This window comes from Onychomys torridus, chromosome 18 (assembly GCF_903995425.1).
Source record: "Onychomys torridus chromosome 18, mOncTor1.1, whole genome shotgun sequence".
NCBI lineage: Eukaryota > Metazoa > Chordata > Mammalia > Rodentia > Cricetidae > Onychomys > Onychomys torridus.
The window spans coordinates 62537608-62558485 of NC_050460.1; the positions used below are offsets into that span (position 1 = coordinate 62537608).

General features: G+C 50.6%; 1 protein-coding gene across 1 annotated transcript in view; it reads right to left on the reverse strand.

Annotated features, from left to right (window-relative positions):
- Tbc1d22b (TBC1 domain family member 22B) overlaps positions 1-20878 on the reverse strand; it is a 61533-nt gene that overhangs the window by 19253 nt on the left and 21402 nt on the right. The window contains exons 3-8 of the mRNA XM_036168137.1: positions 18401-18708; positions 16038-16217; positions 15079-15149; positions 13803-13931; positions 11405-11470; positions 7365-7479 (exon numbers count right to left, since the gene is read on the reverse strand). Of these exons, the coding sequence (XP_036024030.1) occupies positions 7365-7479; positions 11405-11470; positions 13803-13931; positions 15079-15149; positions 16038-16217; positions 18401-18708 (869 nt within the window). The remainder of the gene's footprint in view (positions 1-7364; positions 7480-11404; positions 11471-13802; positions 13932-15078; positions 15150-16037; positions 16218-18400; positions 18709-20878) is intronic.

Here is a 20878-nt window from a genome sequence, read left to right on the forward strand (position 1 = left end):
CCCAAACAACATGGGGATTCAGGGGGCAGAGGAAAGGCCAGCATACACATAACCTTCTAAGGCTTTTTGGTTTTTTTTGTTGTTGTTGTTGTTATTTTTTTTTGTTTTTTCGAGACAGGGTTTCTCTGTGTAGTTTTGGTGCCTGTCCTGGATCTTGCTCTGTAGACCAGGCTAGCCTCTAACTCACAGAGATCCTCCTGCCTCTGCCTCTCAAGTGCTGGGGTTAAAGGTGTGCGCCACTGCCGCCTGTCCTTCTAAGGCTTTCTAATGATTGCCAGGGACAGGTGGTGCTCACTGCTTGGAGAGAAAGCTAGGTTTGATATACCCTGGGTTTCCTGCCACTGGAGCACTCACTCTGAGTGACAGGAAACCCAGCAGTGGACTCCTGGGGAGCACTCACCCCTCAGTGACAGGAAACCCAGCAGTGGACTCCCGGGGAACACTCACTCCTCAGTGACAGGAAACCCAGCAGTGGACTCTCCAGGGAGCACTCACCCCGAGTGACAGGAAACCCAGCAGTGGACTCCCAGGGAGCACTCACTCCTCAGTGACAGGAAACCCAGCAGTGGACTCCCGGGGAGCACTCACTCCTCAGTGACAGGAAACCCAGCAGTGGACTCCTGGGGAGCACTCACCCCAAGTGACAGGAAACCCAGCAGTGGACTCCCGGGGAGCACTCACCCCAAGTGACAGGAAACCCAGCAGTGGACTCCCGGGGAGCACTCACCCCAAGTGACAGGAAACCCAGCAGTGGACTCTTGGGGAGCACTCCCACACAGGACCACTCAGCTCAGCACTCCAGTTGTTTTCACATGGCTGGGAGGCCTTCACACACTGTCTGCCTGTCAGACCTGAGGCTGCTTCTTCCAAGGAGCAGCTTTAAGAGCGAGCTGGGGGGGGTCCCAGGCGGGGCCCATGTCTGCAGAGTGTCAGCCACTCCTCGTGCCACTGACTACCGGAATCACAGCTCTTCCCCGGGTGGGGCCTCAGCCGACAGAAAGTTTACCAGTGGGCTCAGAAGCAAGGTGTTGGAATTCAGCGTGGATCTGTCTGGCGTCAACAGTTTTTGGATGAAACAGACCTGGGGCTTCTTCCTTATTAACTTCCACCTGCCTTACTGTCTCTGCGGACGTAGCCTCGCCACCATCTCCTCACTGCCTTCGGCTCTGAGGACCGGCCAGCAGCATCCCTTTGGTCTCTTGACGGTTAGCTCTGTTTTGCTGGTCAGCCATGACCTCCCAGACTCGTCAGAACCACCCCGCTGAGGTGGAGGGTGCCAGGGCTGCAGTGAACCACCTGGTCACTGCACCTACGGGTATCCCTACCTACCTCTCTCTGGGCTACTATTCTGACCTGGATGATGTGGCCACTTCTTCCAAAAACCGGCCAAGAGGCCTGAGGGCATTTTGTCCTTACAACACAAAACAGGCTAAGACAACACTTCACAGAATCTAGTAAGCACTTTCCTAACTTAGCATCTGTTTCTCCCAACCATATATATAAATACGGTTTTGTGTGTTTGCTTTCACTCCGGGACAGAGGTTCTCAACCTTCCCAACACTGTGGCCCTTTACATACACTTCCTCCTCGTGTTGTGGTGACCCCTAACCATACAATTATTTTCGTTGCTACTTCATAACTGCAATTTTGCCACTGCTATGAATTATAAATACTCTGGGAGACAGAGGCTTGCCAAGGGGGTCACGGTCCACAGGTTGAGAACCAATGCTCTAGGACAATTTTATCAGCATTTAAGAGAGAAGCAAAAGGGACCGCTGTGGCAAAGGAAAGGGGCCTCAGAGAAAGGCAGAAGGAGCTCCCCACCAGTTCAGATGCTAGGAGGAGAGCTTTCTGAAGGGACACTGTCCACACAAAACTGCACAAACATACACAGACCCACAGTTCTGCTCTGGTACGTCCCCACATCTGTGGTTAACGACAGTAAAATGGGGGTGGTGGTTTCCATGATGTAGGAGAGCTTACTTCTCCCTCACCCACTGCTGGGGACCCCATTAAAGTGAGCTGGGTTCTGACCTCCAGCGCTGCAGACAGGTTTGTTCACTTCTGGGCTCTGTATAAATGTAACTACACGACAGGAGCTTTCCCAGCTGCATGCATCAGGAGCAGGCTCCTTTTGTGGCTGAGCACTACCCCACAGCATGAATAGCTATGAATGGCTAGTGAGGTAATTTCCAGATTCTGTTTGTGAATAAAGTTGCTGTGAATATTCTTGTTCTGTCTTGTAGGAGTTATACGTTTTCATTCTCTTTGAACAAATATCTAAGAGTGGAAGGCAGGATGTTTTGCTTTGCTTATGGCCCCCATCCCAGTCCCTAAGTGTACCCCGCCACAAGTTCAGAGCTGTCTGAACACACTGACTGGGTGCAGCTCAGAAGTGTGATACACTGCCCCCCAGTGGCCACGCCTGACACAGCTCCACTAGTTTTGGAGTATCCTGTGCCCAAACCATGGACTATGGATGGGTCTAGGCATGGGAGGGGGGGGGGAATCTTCAGATAGTCTCTGGCCTCCAAGCATGAGAGTCTGGTGATGGAGGGGGAACTAGTAGCATATGAAATGCTACTGGAAATAACTCAGCTATGGGGTACTACTAAGTTCCAGGCGGACATGATGGCACAGTATGCCTGGGGTCTTAGGGAGGGCTTCCAGGAGGGCGGCTTCTCAGGAAAGAGTCACTCAGAGGATAAGGAGGTAGGGCATGATAAGGTTTCAGGTTTAAAATGTCGATTCGGGGCTGGAGAGATGGCTCAGAGGTTAAGAGCACTGACTACTCTTCCAGAGGTCCTGAGTTCAATTCCCAGCAACCACATGGTGGCTCACAACCATCTGTAATGAGATCTAGTGCCCTCTTCTGTATACATAATAAATAAATAAATCTTAAAAAGAAAAAAAAAGTCGATTCTAGGAGTCTGTGAGATGGCTTAGCAGGTAAGGGGCTTGCCACCAAGCCTGAAGACACTGTTTTGATTCTTGGAAATCATATGGTGCAGAGAGCTAACTGACTCCTGCAAGTGTCCTCAACCCACACCACCCCCCATACACACCACATACACCATACACACACACCCACATGCACACACACACACCACATGCACACAAATATTAAAAAATTACAACTGGGCTCAGTGCTGATATCAGGCACACACCTTAAATCTCAGCACTCGGGAGGCAGAGGCAGGCAGATCTCTGTGAGTCTGAGGCCAGCCTGGTCTACACAGCCAGTTCCAGGATGGCCAGGGTTACACAAAGTAACTGTGTCTGGGGGGGGGGGGGGGGGGGGGGGGGAAATGCTGAGCTGAGGGAATGAGGCAAGAAGCAGAACTCCCAGAGCCTTGCCTATCAAGCTGGAGAAGCTGGAGAAGGGTCTCAGGACAGTTACTGCTGGCCAAGCTCCTCCCTGTGAGTGCCTGGAATGGAAGCAGATGCAGAGAGCTGAGAAATCACCTCTGCGGGTTAGGCACTCCAGGCCTCCCAAAGTCAGCCAGGACACACGCGCGCGCGCGCACACACACACACACACACACACACACACAGCAGGGAAGAAGGAAATTCAAGAAGTAGTTCCGGGGCTGCAGCTGTGGCTCAGGGACAGAGCATCTGCTCAGCATGCCCACTGCCCTAGACTCATCAGAGCCTTGGAATTGTCTGGACACGGTGAAGAGACAGAAGTGGATTCTGAACCATCCTCAGCATCTCTGACTTCCATGACAGGCACTGCTGTCCATTCAGTTACAACATGGCTAGGGAAGGAAGGGAGGGAGGCCAGCCACTCCAGGACTCAGTTCCAGGAGTCTAAGTAGTTATGACTGACAACTAATTGCTATAAGTAACTAGTCCCTCTTCCCTACCTGGTAAAAGGGACTCAGGGACTGTAAACTTGGACAAGACTTCCCCATGCTGACTCCTGGAGGTGTCCATAAAGTCAAGTTCAGACAAGAGACCAAGCTTGATCCCCAGAACCCATCAAAATGCTGGGTGGGTGCAGCGGCTGACCTGCAACTCCAGGTGGCAGGCAATCCGGAGCAAGCTGGCAGAGAGACCCGACATATTAGTGATCTCTGGGTTAGATTCAGAGACTCTGCCTCTGAATAAGGTGGGAGAGCAAGCAAGGGTGTTCCTCAACACCAACCTCAGGTCTGCATATGCAAGTGCATATGCACACACAAGTACTCCACATGCATACAACATGCTCGCACACACACACACACACACACACACACACACACACACACACACTCTGGCATGCACATACACACAGACACTCACAGTGTGGCATGCACACACAGACACAAACACTGTGGCATGCACACACACACACACACATACTGTGGTATGCACACACACACACATACACACACTGGCATGCATACACACACACACACTGTGGCATGCACACACATACACTGTGGCATACACACACACACACACACAGACACACACACACACACACACACACACACACACTGTGGCATATACACAGACACAAAATAAATAATTAAAATTTTTTAAAAAAATAGTAAAATAGGGTGTGTCCCAAACTTGCTCTTCTGTGTGATATCTTTCCACACTTCCACGTGTCTTTTTCGATACACATCCACTGAGCTGCTGTTCACTCACTCAGTTTGGTGTTAGACTGATAGCACTGGGTAGGACCGAAGCTTTTGGTGATGAGTCCAGAGGTACCCGGTCGTGGGGTCACCCTGCAGGACTGCATGCTGGGCCCGGCACAGCTGGGTCATCTGCAGAGGACCTGGTTTTACAGAAGCAGCTGGCTCCTGCGGTACAGACACTGCTTGCAAGCTACACAGAGAAACAATTCTCTACCAATTCCAAATGGATCAGTACTGAGTTTGCTGTTTCCAACTCCTGTGCAACAAGTATGGCAGAGCACAGAGCAAGCCAGGGGCTAACTGGCTAATTACAAAAGCCAGAGAGGGCCAGCAAGATGGCTCAGTAGATGAAAGTGACTGCCACCAAGCCTGATGACCTGAGTTCAAGCTCTGAGACACAGATGGTAGAAGGTGAAAACCAAGTCCCACTAGTGACCTGAGACCTCCCCAGGTAGCTGTGCACATGAACACACACACACACATACTACACACACACATACATACACAGACACACACTACACACACACATACACACACACACACACACACACAAGACATACACACACACACACACACTAAAGAAGTATGGTTTTGTTTTGTTTTGTTTATTTTTGTTTTCTTTTTTTGGTTTTTCGGGACAGGGTTTCTCTGTGTAGCTTTGCACCTTTCCTGGAACTCACTCTGTAGCCCAGGCTGGCCTCAAACTCACAGAGATCCACCTGCTTCTGCCTCCTGAATGCTGGGATTAAAGGTGTGCACACCACTGCCCAGCTTAAAGGAGTCTTTTTAAAAGGAGTAGAGAGAGATTTAAAAAAAAAAAAAAGTGTGCAATTTATATATGGTGTTGAAACAATCTGCCATTTAGCTGGAATAGTAATTTTAAGTCTCAATTCCTGACATACAAGAAAATGAACTATTAATGAGAGGGGGAGAGAGAGATATTCTTCCAGAGATCCCAGGTTTGAGCACCCACATGGTGGCTCACAACCATCTATAACTTGAGTTCCAAGAGACCAGCGCCCTCTTCTGGGCCCCACAGGCATGCACACATTGCACTGATACACATTGCACTGATACACATGCAGACAAGGCAAACACTTGTACATGAAATCATAGAAGCTTTTTTTAAAAAATAGACGCATACATTTAAAGAAGATAAAAAACAATTGGGTAGAGAGCTGGCTCCATGGCTAAGAGCACTTCCTGCTCTTGCAGAGGGCCAGGGTACAATTCTCAACACCCACACTGGGCAGCTGGTCAAGCACCTGTAACTCTAGTGTTAAGGGATCTGCTGCCCTCTTCTGGCCATTGAGAGCATTGGTAAACATTCTGCATTCACATGGTAAACAGACAAGCAACCCGTGCACATACACAACAGTCCATTTTAAAATGTTTTAAAGAAGAAAAATCAAGGACTACAGTGCTGCTGCCCACTGTGACATGGAGGGCGGTGCAGCCCATCAGAGACCAGGGATAAGACTCTAAGTTCAGCTATGATCACGTCACGAGAAGAGCACAGGCACCAAGGTCAGAGGATCTGCCTTGCAGTTTGGGAAACTCATTAGCCACTCACCCTCGGATCTTCCAACCTGTAAAATAGGTTGCGACATCTACCTTACCCTTCCGGAGCTGCTGGGGTGGGGTACAGTGTCACAGCACTTTGCAAATGGTAAAGAGCTTTAATTTGGGTGTGTGTGGGTTTCTGGAGTTCCTTCAATGTTCTTTTTCTGTTGGTTAGGAGTTTTGCTTGTTTCTTTGATCTTTTCAGACAGGGTTTCACTATGCAGTCCAGGCTAGAACTTGCAATTCTCCTGCCTAGTACTGAGAGTATAAGTGTGGCCTGCTGACTGCTCCTTCACAGGGTTGGATTCCTAGTCAGCCTCTGTCCGTTCACAAAGAAAACAGCACTGGGCACACATGGTTTTCCTGTGAACCTCTAAGACAGCAACTGAGGAAACCCACGGGCAAAAGCATACTCCTTGGCTCCTTTAAGAGTCTGCTGAGCAGGGCGGCGGCGGTGGCGCACGCCTTTAATCCCAGCACTCGGGAGGCAGAGGCAGGCGGATCTCTGTGAGTTCCAGGCCAGCCTGGTCTACAGAGCGAGATCCAGTTCAGGCTCCAAAGCTACACAGAGAAACCTTGTTTCAAAAAACAAACAAACAAACAAACAAAACAACAACAAAAACAAAAGTCTGCTTGACTGAGCTGGAGGAGGAGGCTGGGACTGTGGAAAAGGTTCAGCATGTTCTCCACAATGACAAGAGCCCAGCAGACTCAGGACAGAAGAATCGGGGAAGACCAGGGTCCCAGAACACCTCTGGCCCAGTCCATCCTCCAGCATCCTCTGTGTGTGCACACCCTACTCCTGAGGTCCAGCATGGATGCTGGTACTTAATCTCAAATGTCCACATGGGCACTGGGTCTGAGACACAGTTGGAGAATCCTAAAAATAGCCCAATCCCACCACTGAGCTGTCTGTTCGTGGAGGACAGAAGCGCACCCGCTTGGCTGTTCTGGAGAGGCAGGTCTTTCTTTGTAGGTGGGATCTGAGGTCATCTCAGGAGATAAACTCCAGGCTGCCTCGGCTGCCCAGACAGCTCTGGGTACAGCACAGGGCTGCCTGCCGGTGTCGTTCTTAGCGGGCCTGGCCCCCGGCGGCACACTTGGGGACACAAACAAGCAGACGGCATAGGAAAGGGAGGGCACACTCAACACGGCGGTCGTGCTTCTTACCCACATATTCTGAGAGGAAGACCACGAAGAACGGAGTGACCAGGTCGTTTATCCCCTGAACGTATCCACTGGCAGGGTGTCGGATAGCCCAGATAAAGAGGATTCTTTCGAAGATCTAGGAGATGAGAAGGAAAGGGGACGTGTTAATCTGTGGACACACTTCTTCCTCCGCCTACCCATGTCACCATTTGTCTGGGGACTAGTGAAAAATCGTAGGAAAATTTAAAATGCTGTGGGACAAGGGAAGAGAAATGCAGAGAACCTGGACACACGGGCCGTTCTGCTCAGGCTCCTCGTCCTCTGTCTTTTCAGTACCTGGCAACCAGGACAGAAAACAGGAAATGACAGAGATGGAGATTACACACTCAGCCACTTCTCTGTTTCTGGAAGCAAGGTACCGCACAGGCCAGCTCTGGAGTCTTTTTCTGTTTGTTTGTTTGTTTGTTTTTTGTTGTTTTGTTGTTGTTGTTTTTGGTTTTTCGAGACAGGGTTTCTCTGTGTAATTTTGGTTCCTGATCTGGATCTCACTCTGTAAACCAGACTGGCCTCGAACTCACAGAAAACCACCTGCCTCTGCCTCCCAAGTGCTGGGATTAAAGGCATGGGCGACCACCGCCCGACACTGGTATCTTTTTCTAAACCTTCCTTCACCACTAAGGAGCTAGAGGAAGTGCCACTCTCCGCCACTCTCCCCACTGAGAGGGAAAGAGGTCAAAACTCAGTTCTGGGGCTGGAGAGATGACTCAGTGGTCAAGATCCCAGCACCCACACAGTGGCCCACAACCATCAGTAACGTCAGGGGATCCAGTGCCCTCTTCTGACCTCCACGGACAGCAGGCATGCATGTGGTGCACATAAATACACGCAGGCAAAATACCAATACAATAAGATAAAATCTAAAAAACAATTAAGTTTTTTTTTTTTTTTCTGGTTCAGTTGACTAGGATTGGTGACACTCTATTTTTGCAGAAAGTCCCTTTGTGCATCAGGATGTAACCACACATGAGCTGGGGAAAGTCTGGTGAGAAAGACCAGCAGGTGAAGACATTCACCACTAAGCCTGACAGCTGGAGTTTGGTCTCCAATCCCCACATTACAGAAGGAGAAAATGATTCCTGACAACGTGTCCTTTAATCTCCACACACATGCCACGGCGTGCACATGTCCCCCCAAAATAAACAATGCACTAACACAAAAATAGAAAGATACAGTCCTACAGGCCTCTGCAGTCGGGGTTTGAGACGGAGAAATCAACCAGCCAGAGACCCCATGAGAGAGTCTCTGGAGTTATATATGTACCAATTAAAATAAGCCAGAGGGCTTGTTGGGGACAAAAAGGAGATCTTCCCTTAACAGAGTCCTGCTCCATCCATTCTGTAGGTGCCCTCTGCTGGCACTGGGCCTTCTGAGCTCATCTTCTCTCAATCCAATGACACATGCTCACTGCTCTGCCCTATGGCCATGACCCCCAGGCCTGGCGCTTCTGGAGAACGGCTTTGTGCTATCCCAGGTCTCTGTGACACACACAACCATAGCACACCCCACCCCGGCCAGGCCTGCAGACAGACTCCCCAGAATGAGGGAAGGGAAATGTCAGGCCGCTTCTGGAGATAGTCATCTAGGGTAGGGACAATGTAAGGAACCTAGGGACACACTGGAGGCTGTCTGTTAGCCCCTCCCAGAGAATCAGATAGAAGAGTTGAGGAGCACCAGTGCTAACAGACGAAACCAAGCCCCTCAGAAGTGAGCTGGCCTCGCTGCTTCCAACAGAGCTATTCATGTGGCTGGGGGAAGTGTGGTGTCCTTGTTTTATTAAACCCTCTGAATGGAGTCCTCTTGCACTCTGTCCTCTGTTGCTAAAGGACCCCCTTCTTCCTCAGAAATGTAGCCCAACGGCTGGTCAGTGGTGGTGAACACCTTTAATCCCAGCACTCGGGAGGCAGAGGCAGGCAGATCTCAGTGAATTTAAGGTCAGCCTGGTCTACAGAGCAAGGTCCAGGACAGGCTCCAAAGCGACACAGAGAAACCCTGTCTCAAAAAAACAAAACAAACAAAATGTAGCCCAGGCTAGACCCACTCTTTTCTGAAAAAAATGGCAAGAATTCCCAGCCCTACTGTTTCCTTGCATCTCTGTTACCTGTATCTATCTGGTGCCTGGTACGGAACACTTGCCTAGCACATATGAGGCCCTGGTTTGATCCCCAGTGTCACAAAACCCAAACAATTTGGCCTTTCAGAAGGACTTACAAGGGCACCTGCTCCTCCAAAGCCTCAGCCTCAGTGACCGGCTTTTACATGGCCAACTACACGGGAGCTGGCTGTTCAAGTCAGGAGAATGAGTGATGTAGACACACACATCACACTGGAAAGGGGCCAGACAGATGCAAAATCCAGACAAGAAGCCTGGCTGCCTGGGGAACACAGGCTCTGCACTGCAGGAGAAGTCTGCAGTAACTGCCCCTCAGGGAGAAGAGGACACACCTGAAGGTTTCCATACCTACTAGCTCCTCCACTCATGGGGCAGGTCAGACTCACTATCCATAGAGCTCAAGCACCATCAGCTCTGCACCATCAGCTCTGCAAGCCTCTCAGTACTGGGGCTGGGTTAGCTCTCTGTGCCTAAAGTGACAACACCCCTGGACACAACGGGGATGCAAGAAAAAACGAAAGCGTGGCTTTCCATCTCTGGATCCAGGCTCCATTTGCCGGACACGCCTGGTAAGCCGCTATCCACATCTCTAGAATGAGAGTGGGCATACAGGGTGATAGGTGGAGGGGAGAAAGCAGGCCTGAGCCTTCAGAGACCAAATGGAGGAGAGGAATGCATTTCCACTTCCTTTGTGCCGCATCCCAGGTGAGATAATGGCGTCACCCCCACAATCTTCCCTTTGGTGTTCAAAGTTACGACAGATCCCAGCAGGAGAGACCTCTATCCTTAAATGGAATATGGATACTATCCAAAGCTACAGCTCATTCTTCCCACTGTCCCTCTCTGTTATGAAGAAGGAGAAAGCTCGCTTCAAGAGCCCTGCCACTCCACGTCCTGACTGCAGCAGAGCTGCAGAGGAAGCCGCTGGTCTCACCGGGTGATCGTCCCTGCCCGAGGAAGCCAAAGGTCCTCCTGGAAACTTCCATGTGCTCCAGGAACTTGAGGTCTTGAAACATCGATACCATTGCCACTTGTGGATTTAGTTCCAAAGGAATTTAAAACGTGGTCTACAACGTATTTGCATAGCCATGTTCATTATAGATTAACCACCACAGCCAAAAGGGATAAGCAACCCACGTGTCCACAATACATGCTACATTATTCATGTGATGGAATGTTAGCAATGATGATGGAATAGTTAAATTCGAGGGACGGGTGGAGAGATGGCTCAGTGGGTAAAGGTACACCTGTTGACAAGACTGATGTCCAAGGGCCACACAGTGGAAGGAGAAAACCAACCTTTGTCAGCGGTCCCCTGCCTCCACACACGTACCATGGCGTGCCCTCCACAATATAAATAAATACATACAATAAGAACTTTTAATGAGGGGACTTCTGACACTGTGAATTCCGTCAGACACAAGATGACAAATACTATATAATTCTACTTATTTGAGGTCTCTAGAGTGGTTACATCCCGAGACAAGAAACAGAACGGTGGTGGTAGAGGAAAGGGGATTATTATTTAATGGGTACTAAATTTAAGTTGGGAAAATGGAAAAATATCTGGAAACACACGGGATGCCCTGAGTTAGGTACTATTAATTACCCACTGTGCACAAAAAAGGAAGAGAACAGCAAATTGATGCATGTATTTTATAAAAAAAAAATTTAAAAAAAAAAATCACCATTCCAGCTTTAAAAAGTAGAACAAACCAAGGAACAGGAATTTTAAGGAAGGATGCTGACTGCCTCCAGCTTCGGGCATTGGTACCCAGGCCTGTTGTGCAGGGCAGATGAGAGTGCATGAAACTGTCCATGGACATGAGGTACCAAACTGGAGCCACTGGGCCCGGGCAGGAGAAGGACCAGACAGCAGGGATCCACTTACCTCCTGGACTAGCGGCTGCTGGAACAATGGAATGAGAGGATTCGTCCTTGGAATGTCAATGTGAATCTGAAAAACAGAAGCCAGAGCCCAAACGTAAGGCCAGAATGTCTAAGACATCAGAATCAAGGGAGCACTTGGAGCACAGCCTAGCTTTAAAAGACTGACGGACACAGACAACGCCCAGCTAGACCCACCTAGGAGAAGTGATGACCCCATGTTAGCCACAGCTCAGACAGGAAACACCCCCTGCTGTGGGATGGTCTTTCTGTACACTGTGAATACATGTTGCTCTCATTGGTTGATAAATAAAGCTGTTTTGGCCAATAGCCTGGCAGAATAAGGTTAGGTGGTACAATCAAACTAAAGTTGGAGATGAAGAAGGGCAGAGTCAGGGCAGACAGCTAGCAAGACATGTAGAAAATGAGCTAACATGCCACAAACCATGTGGTAAAGCATAGATAAGAAATATGGATTAATTAAAATGTAAGAGCTAGCTAGTAATAAGCCTGAGCTACCAGCCAAACATACATAATTAATATTAATACAAGCCTCTGAGTGATTATTTGGAAACGGCTGTGGGATGCAGTAAAAACGAGAAAAACCTCCATTTACAACCCCCAAATAAGCTACTTAATCAGAACAGGCTTCTCGCCTGAGGCAGCACACAGCTCTCCTCTGGTTCTCTGAAGTTGGATTAACTCTGGGACAGTACCTGTTTACCAGACATGACCAAGTGTGTACCCCTCCTTCAGGATCTTACTCATCTACAATCCCTAAGAGTCTGGTGTGGTGGTGCATGCCCATATTCCCAGCACCAGGGAGGCTGAGGCTGAGGTCTAAGGCCAGACTGGACTACAAGGCCAGCCTAGGCAACAAAGTGAACCCCTGTCTCAAAAACCAGCTGGGTGGAGGTGTAACAGTCATTACAGCATTCCTGTAATCCCAGTACTTGAGAGACAGAGGCAGGAGTTTGAGGCCAGCCTGGTCTACATAGTGAGTTAAAGACCAGTCATGATACAGGCAAGACCCTGTCTAAACAACAAACAAAACCCATAACTACTGCTACGGATAAAAAGAGCTCCAACTGCTGCTGAAGATGTGCCAGAGCAAGAAGTCAGGGAGGAAGAGTAGGGCAGGAACAGGAAGTCAGGGCAGCTGACCTTTGGTAACCAGAGCCAAGGCTCTCGCTTCTGCTACCCAAGAGGTCACTGTAGTTAGCATCTGAGGTCTTTCCAGTGCCTAGGCTAATGTCTTAAAGACAGTCCACATCAGAAGAGGTTTTTCGGGGCTGGAGAGATGGCTCACAGATTAAGAGCACTGACAGCTCTTCCAGAGGTCCTGAGTTCAATTCCCAGCACCCACATGGTGGCTCACAACCATCTGCAATGACATCTGGCATCCTCTTCTGTATACATAATAAATTTGTTTAAAAAAAAAAGAAGAGGATTTTCTGGGGACGGTCACCGCAGCTGTCTCCTGCCCACCTTTTACCAGCCCCGCCACCTCTCCCCCGTGTGAGGCTGTTGCTGGCAGACACTTCTGCAGGTCTGAGGACTTCTGCAGTCAGAGGGTCTGAATGGGCACTGTGGCAGCCACAGAAACACACTGATGCCACAGTCCAGAGAGGACCGACCACATTCAAACTTTCCATCTCTACTGTGTGTCCCATGGCCCTTAATCCTCTCAGGATGGCCTGTGGTCAACAGAACCTTTGTTACCAGGTAGCACCCTAAATACTACACCTAATGGTAATCCGTGTGTGTGTGTGTGTGTGTGTGTGTGTGTGTGTGTGTGTGTGTGTGTGTGTACATGTCTGTACCTGTGTCTGTGTGATGATCTGGACACACATGAAAGATGAGAACACACCACCTCTGACCAGTGCCAAGAAACACACCTATCTAAGGAAAAGTAGCACATACCCATAACCCCAACCATCAGGAAACTGAGGCAGGTTCAAAGTCAGCCTCAGCTACATGGGGAGCTTCAGTCTGAGCTACAGAGTGAGGTCCTGTCTCAGGAGAAAAAACAATCAGGAGCTGGCTCGGCATGCTTACTGCACTTCCTGAAGACTGGAGTCTGGTTTTCAGACCCACATCGGGCAGCTCACAAGAGTCTCTAACTCCAGCTCCAAGGATCTCAACACCCTCTTCTGGCTTCCATGGGCGCCTGATCTCATGTGTGCATATCCACACACGTGCACACAGTTAAAAATGAAAATAAAATTGAAATACACACAGCGCACCCACACACGTGCATGGTAAGTTCTGTTTTAAAATGCCACTGTGGGGCTGCTGAAAGAAAAGAGGGAAGGGAGTCCCAAACACACAGGACAGCGGCTCCAGGGGCACTGCTTGCACTCAGCTGGGGACAGGCCCAGCGCCGCCCGCAGACGCCATACCTGTCTGTAAGTATCCTGGTGATGCTCCTCATTTCGGGAGTCATAATACTGCTCAATGAAGCCAAAGTACTCCTCCCGCTTCCGCTGAAGGGTCAACTTCCGCCGCTCGGTATTTGCCGGGAGATAGCCCTAAAGACAACACTGTCCGTCAGAGGATGGGTTTTCACTGTAGCCTGAGCAGTAGCTGGGAAACCACCAAGGAACAGAAAGAAGGACCACCAGGAAGATGAGGCGGGTCCCTTTGGGGTCAGGCCACCTGGTGCTCGCCCTCTTCTGGTTAGTGGACCCTGGGTGGGCAGGCGAAGGGAGGCCAGCTTTCCCAACCTGCCCATTGCCTTCACACCATGGGGCTCCCAGAGTTGGCACCGCTGAGCAGTAAATGGAGGTCAGTGGGAGGAATCTGGACCCGAGTCACAGCCTCCAAGGGAACTGGAAGGATCTGGCAACTTGTGTGGCACTTCTTGGTCCAGATTGCACATTCTTTTCCAGCGTAACACTGGGAACCCGCAGCTCGGCCAGCTGAACCGAGTCAAAAGGCTGGGACAGAGCTAGCACCCTGGCTTCTGTCTTATCCCCAGGCTGGATCCCATTCTCACTCCCCAGTCTCCTGTTCCCTTTCTGCTCACCAAATTCACTCCGAGACGCATGTGAACTTCCTAGGAGAGGCAGAGCACTGACTGCACAGCTGACCCTCCTCTCCAAGGTCTTGAGCATAATAGAGCCTTCCACAGTGAGTGCTGGGGAACTGGCCCGGGGGCTCGTTTGATCTGGGGTATGCACATGGCAAACAAGCCTTTGAAAACCTTTACTAAATGAGCGAACAGATTCCAGAGGCTCCACATCAAGCATCCCAAAGCAGGAGCTGGGGTGGTGCGGAGCGTGGGGAAGGAAGACCTGTCTGGCTCCTGAGAGCCTGGAGCTGACTCTTCAGAGCTGGGAAATGGATTTGGAACACTCAGGATGCTGATGCGTCCTCTAAGCCAGCGCTGGGGTCCTCCTGTTCTGCGAGATCCCTCCCCGCTTTGTTAAGGAAGCGACACTGTGACCACAGGAGTCAGCTCCTGGCCTTCTCCACTTACTCTGTAGAAACAACGCACTCACCTGCAGGCGTGGGAATACACTCTCAAGGATGTGTCTCTCTGCACACAGCCTCACAGCTGTGCCAGGCAGAGGGACCAGAGAAGTCTATGGCCTAAGATCAACATGCCCAGACCAACCTTGGCAGGCAAAGGGCTGTGTGAGGCCCACGCTTCTCCTCATGGTGGGTGGAACTCACCGACAGGAGCCTCCACGTGACCGGTCGAACTTCCCTGGGAACGCCTGGCCAACTCCACTTCCTCAATTCATCTACACACAGAAACAGCCTCACTGAGTCAGGTCTTCCCACAAAAGCCCTAAAACAAACCTTGGCCAGATGCCTCCTACCACTGAAGATCATGACTACCACCACTAAATGCCTGCTAAGACAAGCTGGGAAAGGCTCCACACTGCAGGCCCAAGCAACAGGAGGTGGGGCACCTGCAGTAATCATTGGCTCAGAGAATCGGTAGGTGTGTATAGGGAATCATGGAGTTGGCCTGGCCTGGCTGCCTTGAGAGGCATGCATCATAGGTGTTAAAGTCTGTGGTTCCTGGGCACTGTGTGCCTTTCAGTTCTTGAGAGAACAAGGCATTCCCTCAGGCAGTGAAGGATTCAGGCTGCCTGTGTATCTCTGTGTTTCCTAGAAGTCAGAGAAGCATACAGAAGTTTGACGGGTCTGAGACATGAATCTTGTATGCCCTATATAGCTTGCAAACATCAATGTATCCTGGCAACCACCACTGCATTCTGTTTCTGATAAGGTATAAAAAGTCTGGTTGCTCTCTCAAACTTGTCACAGCCTTGGTCCTGCTGTGATCCCTCCAACCTGACCTGGCTAAGATTCATTTCTCATTGTCCGTATCAGATAGCCCTGGCCCAGTGTGGACTGGTGTGGACTTGCATGAGAACCCCTGGAGGCAGCAGAGACGGAGCTGGAAGAGGTGTCCCATGGCCTGCACAGGGACCCCGTGACAGCCATATTGACTTTGGTCCCTATCTCTGATAACAGACTTCTATCTAAATACTTGTGCATCGCTGCACCGGCACCAGACCGGAGCTGCTAGGAAATAAAGGAAGGAAGAGGGTAGAAGCTTCTGTGCTCTGAGGACCCACCACCACCGCAGCCTACCTTGCCAAGGGCTCTGAGGAACTCACCTAAGTCGGTGTTGTGGCTAGAAAGGAGCTGACGGAACTTTTCTAGGCGGGTTTTCTCCCGGACTGTCATTGGAGGGGCCCCAGAAGCATTCTGGTCGGAGATCCGGGCAACAAGGGGGATGATGGGCCGGAGAGGGAGAGACTGCTGTTTGTGGAGTGGGTTCCTCAGGCATGTGTCACCTGAGGGGATTTGAAAAAAGAGAGAACTGCATGGGCAGGCCATGGATCAGACACCCCCGGGCCTTCTCGGGCTAGGTGGTATGGTGCCTTCTCCGGGGCACTGCCTGAGGATCCAGCTGAGCAGCAGCGAGAGGATGAGGCCCAGCAGGGCTCTGCTCCCAAGCAGAGGAGGGGCTGCACACGCAGCTGCAGAGGGCAGCTGTGGCCCACTGACTGGGGCCAGCCAGCTCCAGATGCTGTAGGAACTTCTGAGAATGTGTGTGGAGAAACCAAGGAAGATGATCCACCCTAACCTGGACCTCTCCTCAGGGCCTCGGACGGGGTGAGTGTGGTAGCCACATAGCCTCAGGCAGGGCTCTTCTCCCCTCCATCCACCACAGAGTGCCTGAAAGGCTAAGCCATGATCCTGCAGAGCACACTGGCTGCCCTCTACAGCTCTGTAGCCTGCCCTTGACCTACCAGGAGCCTTTCTAGGTGGGTAGAAAGCTCTGGCATCAGGAACCCAGTGCTGAGGAGCTGGTTCCTCAGTGCTCCACATCCCTGCTCAAATGAACCAGCTTCGGATTCAGCTGGTTTCCACTGAAGCAGTGGAGACAACTGAGCTGAGCGCTGTGTTCTCCTGCAGACGGTCTAAATCGGACAGTGGCTGGGAGTCACAGTGCAGGACCAGCGCTTAGAGAGTGTTTGCCATGTAGAAGGTGCCAGGCTGACCATTTCAGCAGGGGTCTCTCCCGTGATCCCTTACAACATCTGCTAAGAATTTCTCACTACTTTATAGAAGAACGAACTCAGCCTGGGAAGCGGAGGAACTGGGGAGGCAGAGGTGATGCCCTGGGACTGTCTGACCCCTACACTCTTTCTAATGAATTGCCACAAAAAGAAGCTGCCTTCCTCCTTGAGGCTGCATGACACTCTTCAACACCTGGACCTTAAACGCAAACACTGAACACTGAACAGGAAGTAGCCGGCACTGCAGAAGCTTGCCACAGCTGCCAGAGGGAAGCTTAGACAGGCAGGCATCTCAAGCATCCACTGTGTGCAGGCAGATGTACATGGAGGGAAGCTCCACGGAGGACATGTGGGGAGCCGGCTACACAGAGCAGCCTGCAGGGATCCTGGCAGGGGCCTTCCTGTCATTGGGAACCTCAGCCATAGCTTGAGCCACCTGGTCAATCAATGCTGAGCGCCTGTCTCAGACTGGCACTGTGGGTTCAAGCTGGGCCCTGTCTCAGCAAAGGCAAGCGACAGAATTATGGTAAGGAGCCCGCAGCAAGCTGCATGGCCTTGTGCAAGGTCTGAAGCTGTGAAAGATCCCCCAGAGCCTGAGGGAGGACACACTCGGGGCTCTGACACCCGATGAGGGCACGTCCCGTCCAGCTCAGAGTAGCCGGTTTACTTACATAAAACCCACCGGAGCAGCATTAAGCACGGCAATAGGCCTTTAAATGTAGGCAGAAAGTCCCCAGACATCCAACACCATCACTACCCCAATAGTAACTGAGGCCAGTTTCCCAAATTAAGAAAACAAAACAGCTTGGTGGTGGCGCATGCCTTTAACCATAACACACGAGAGGTAGAAGCAGGTGGATCTCTGTTAGTTCGAGGCCAGCCTGGTCTACAAAATGAGTTCCAGGACAGCCAGAGCTGTTGCACAGAGAAACCTTGTTCTGGGGCAAAAGAGAGAAAAAGAGAGAGAACCAAACAAAACAGGTCTTTCCCCCCAGTCCACCCAACCTGATGGGTAGGTGACTATCAGGGAGCTGTGACCTGGTCCTGCAGCACACACAGTTTGCTTCACAGAAACAGGAAAAAGGCCTCCATAGGTGGGCAGCTGCTCCCCAGGGCTGAGGAGGTGAACCATTTGTGAACTCAGTATTTGTAAAGCTGACCGGACCCAGAGCAGTGTGAAACAGCCTGACCACAGAAAGCTGTAGATGCCACTGCAGGGACAGGGGGGAGGGGAGGATGGCAGGGAATGTTTGTGTGCCTGGAAGTAAAGTGCCAGCGGGAAGGGCAGGGACAGCCTGCGACCAGAGGCTTGCTGGCACCCTCCCTCAGGCCTGAGGGGTTTTTGTTTTTATTGTTTTGTTTTAAATCATCCCATGAAGATCTGCACAGGAACTTCTTTTCTCTAGCTGTGCTCTACTGTGAGGCTATGCTATGGAGGGGCGGAAGAGACTCACTGGAGTTTCGGGACAGCTGGGCGTCACTGCTGGACTTTATGACCTTGTAGCTGGCAGGGACGTCTGATGTTGTCGACTGGGACCGTTCCGGTTTTACCCTCAGCTTGCTGTGGTTCTCCAGGACTTGGGCCGCAGTTGCCAAAGCCACTTTCGAGTTCAGAGTTTGGAAAGGAGGTGAGGAAAAGTCCTCTTCCTCATCGTCGCCAATGTCCCAAGCGTCACTGGTATTCCGGGCAAACTCATGGAAACTGGAGGCCTTCTTGTTCTTCAGAGGAACTGAGTTGACCTTTGACCGTTCTTTGATGAAGCTTCAAGAGAGGAGACCGCATTACCAAGCAGTGTGACACACCTGGCCACCTTCATTAGCATTTGTCATACAATAACAACCAACTACTCCAACATACACTCAGAGCAAACCACCCAAGGCCACTGCTTATAAGGAGCATCCCACAGATGCAGAGAGCCAGGTCATCAGCTCTCCAAACACTCTATTATTTCCCAGCATCCTCGAATTCATGAAACCATCTGATTAGTTTAGGCTAAGAGAAGTGAGGCAGCCATGCCTTGCTGGTAGCTGCCCCATGGCCCCTCGTGGCCACTGTGCCCTGTAAGGTTCCAGGTGGTAGGGGTCTCTCTGCCTGAGTCACTGAGTAACGAGGTGGACCACAGCCTGCCCACCCTCCACCCTTGCCTCACCCCACTTTGGACACACATAAGCAAGAACTAAGCCTTAACTGTAGAATCCACTGAGGTGTCAAGCAGATTTGTTACACCGGCCTAAGCTGGAGTTGCCATCAGAGCAGGATGTAAGTGCTGAGGGTGGGATGCTAACGGTCCACGCACCCGGCATTAAGTCTCAGAAGGAAAGGCTGCTCTTTTGACTCTACCAACCTCGAGAAGGACGTCTGAGCTTGGTGTACTCTGGGCTTTTGCTTTGTTGTTATTGTTGTTGTCGAGACAGGGTGACTCTGTAGCTTTGGGGCCTGTCCTTGAACTCACTCTGTAGACCAGGCTGGCCTCGAACTCACAGAGATCCACCTGTCTGGGATTAAAGGCATGGGCCACCACTACTGGGCTTTTTCTTTTCCTTTTTAAAACACAATTAGCTTCAGACTTCATGAGAGAAGCAGCCATGTGATGGTCTACAGTGCATGGGAACCAGACCACAGTGGGGTAAACACATCACCACAGCCTTCACTCAGTGAGGCTGGCCACTCCAGACAGCAGAGCAGACTGTGCCTGAGAGCTGCAGTCCCCATCGCTAAGATATTCTCCCCAAGGGATCCAACACTTCTGACCTCCTCAGGCACCTGCACTCATGAACACACACCACCACACACACACACAGACACACACATAGACACACTCATACACACACAGATGCACAGTCTCTCTCTCTCTCACACACATACACACACACACACACTCATACACACACAGATGCACAGTTTCTCATACACACACACACTCATACACACACAGATGCAGTCTCTCTCTCTCTCACACACACACACTCATACACACACAGATGCATACTCTCACACACACACACTCATACACACACAGATGCACACAATCTCTCTCTCTCACACACACACACACACACTCACACACACAAATGCATAGCCTCTCTCTCTCTCACACACACACACAGTCACACACCACACACACAGATGCACACCACACACACAGATGCACACACAGTCTCTCTCTCTCACACACACACACACACACTCACACACACACAGATGCACAGTCTCCCTCTCTCTCACACACACACAGTTACATACCACAGATGCACACACAGTCTCACACACACAGTCACCACACACACACACACACACACACACACACACACACACACACAATTTTAATAATAAATAATAAATCTTAGGGGCTGGAGACACAGCTCAATGGTTAGGAGCCCCCTGTGGCTCCTGCAGAGGACCAGGTTCAGTCCCCAGAACCCACATGGTGGCTCACTACCATCTGAACTCCAGTTCCAGGGACGCTGATGCCCTCTTCTGGCCTCCTCACCCACCAGGCACACACACACATACAAAAACACAGTGCCTAGACATTCATAGAGGCAAACACTCATACACATGAAAAGATAAATCTTTAGAAAATGAATCAAAACCGAGCGGCGGTGGCACACACCTTTAATCCTGGATCTCTGTGAGTTCAAGGCCAGCCTGGTGTAGATCCAGGACAGGCACCAAAACTACACAAAGAAACCCTGTCTCAAAACAAAACAAAACAAAACAAAAAAGAAAAGAAAAGAAAGGAAATGAATCAAAAAAAAAGAAGAAGAAGAAGAAGAAGAAGACAGTAGAAAGACAATAGACGACACATTTGTGCGAGACCCGGTGAAGGCAGGCATCTTGAAAAAGAATGGCCTGGGTTGTGCTGCTCGGAACACACAAGAGCTGCTGTTTTATCAGCTTCACTGCAATGGCTGCCCTACCTGCAGAATTG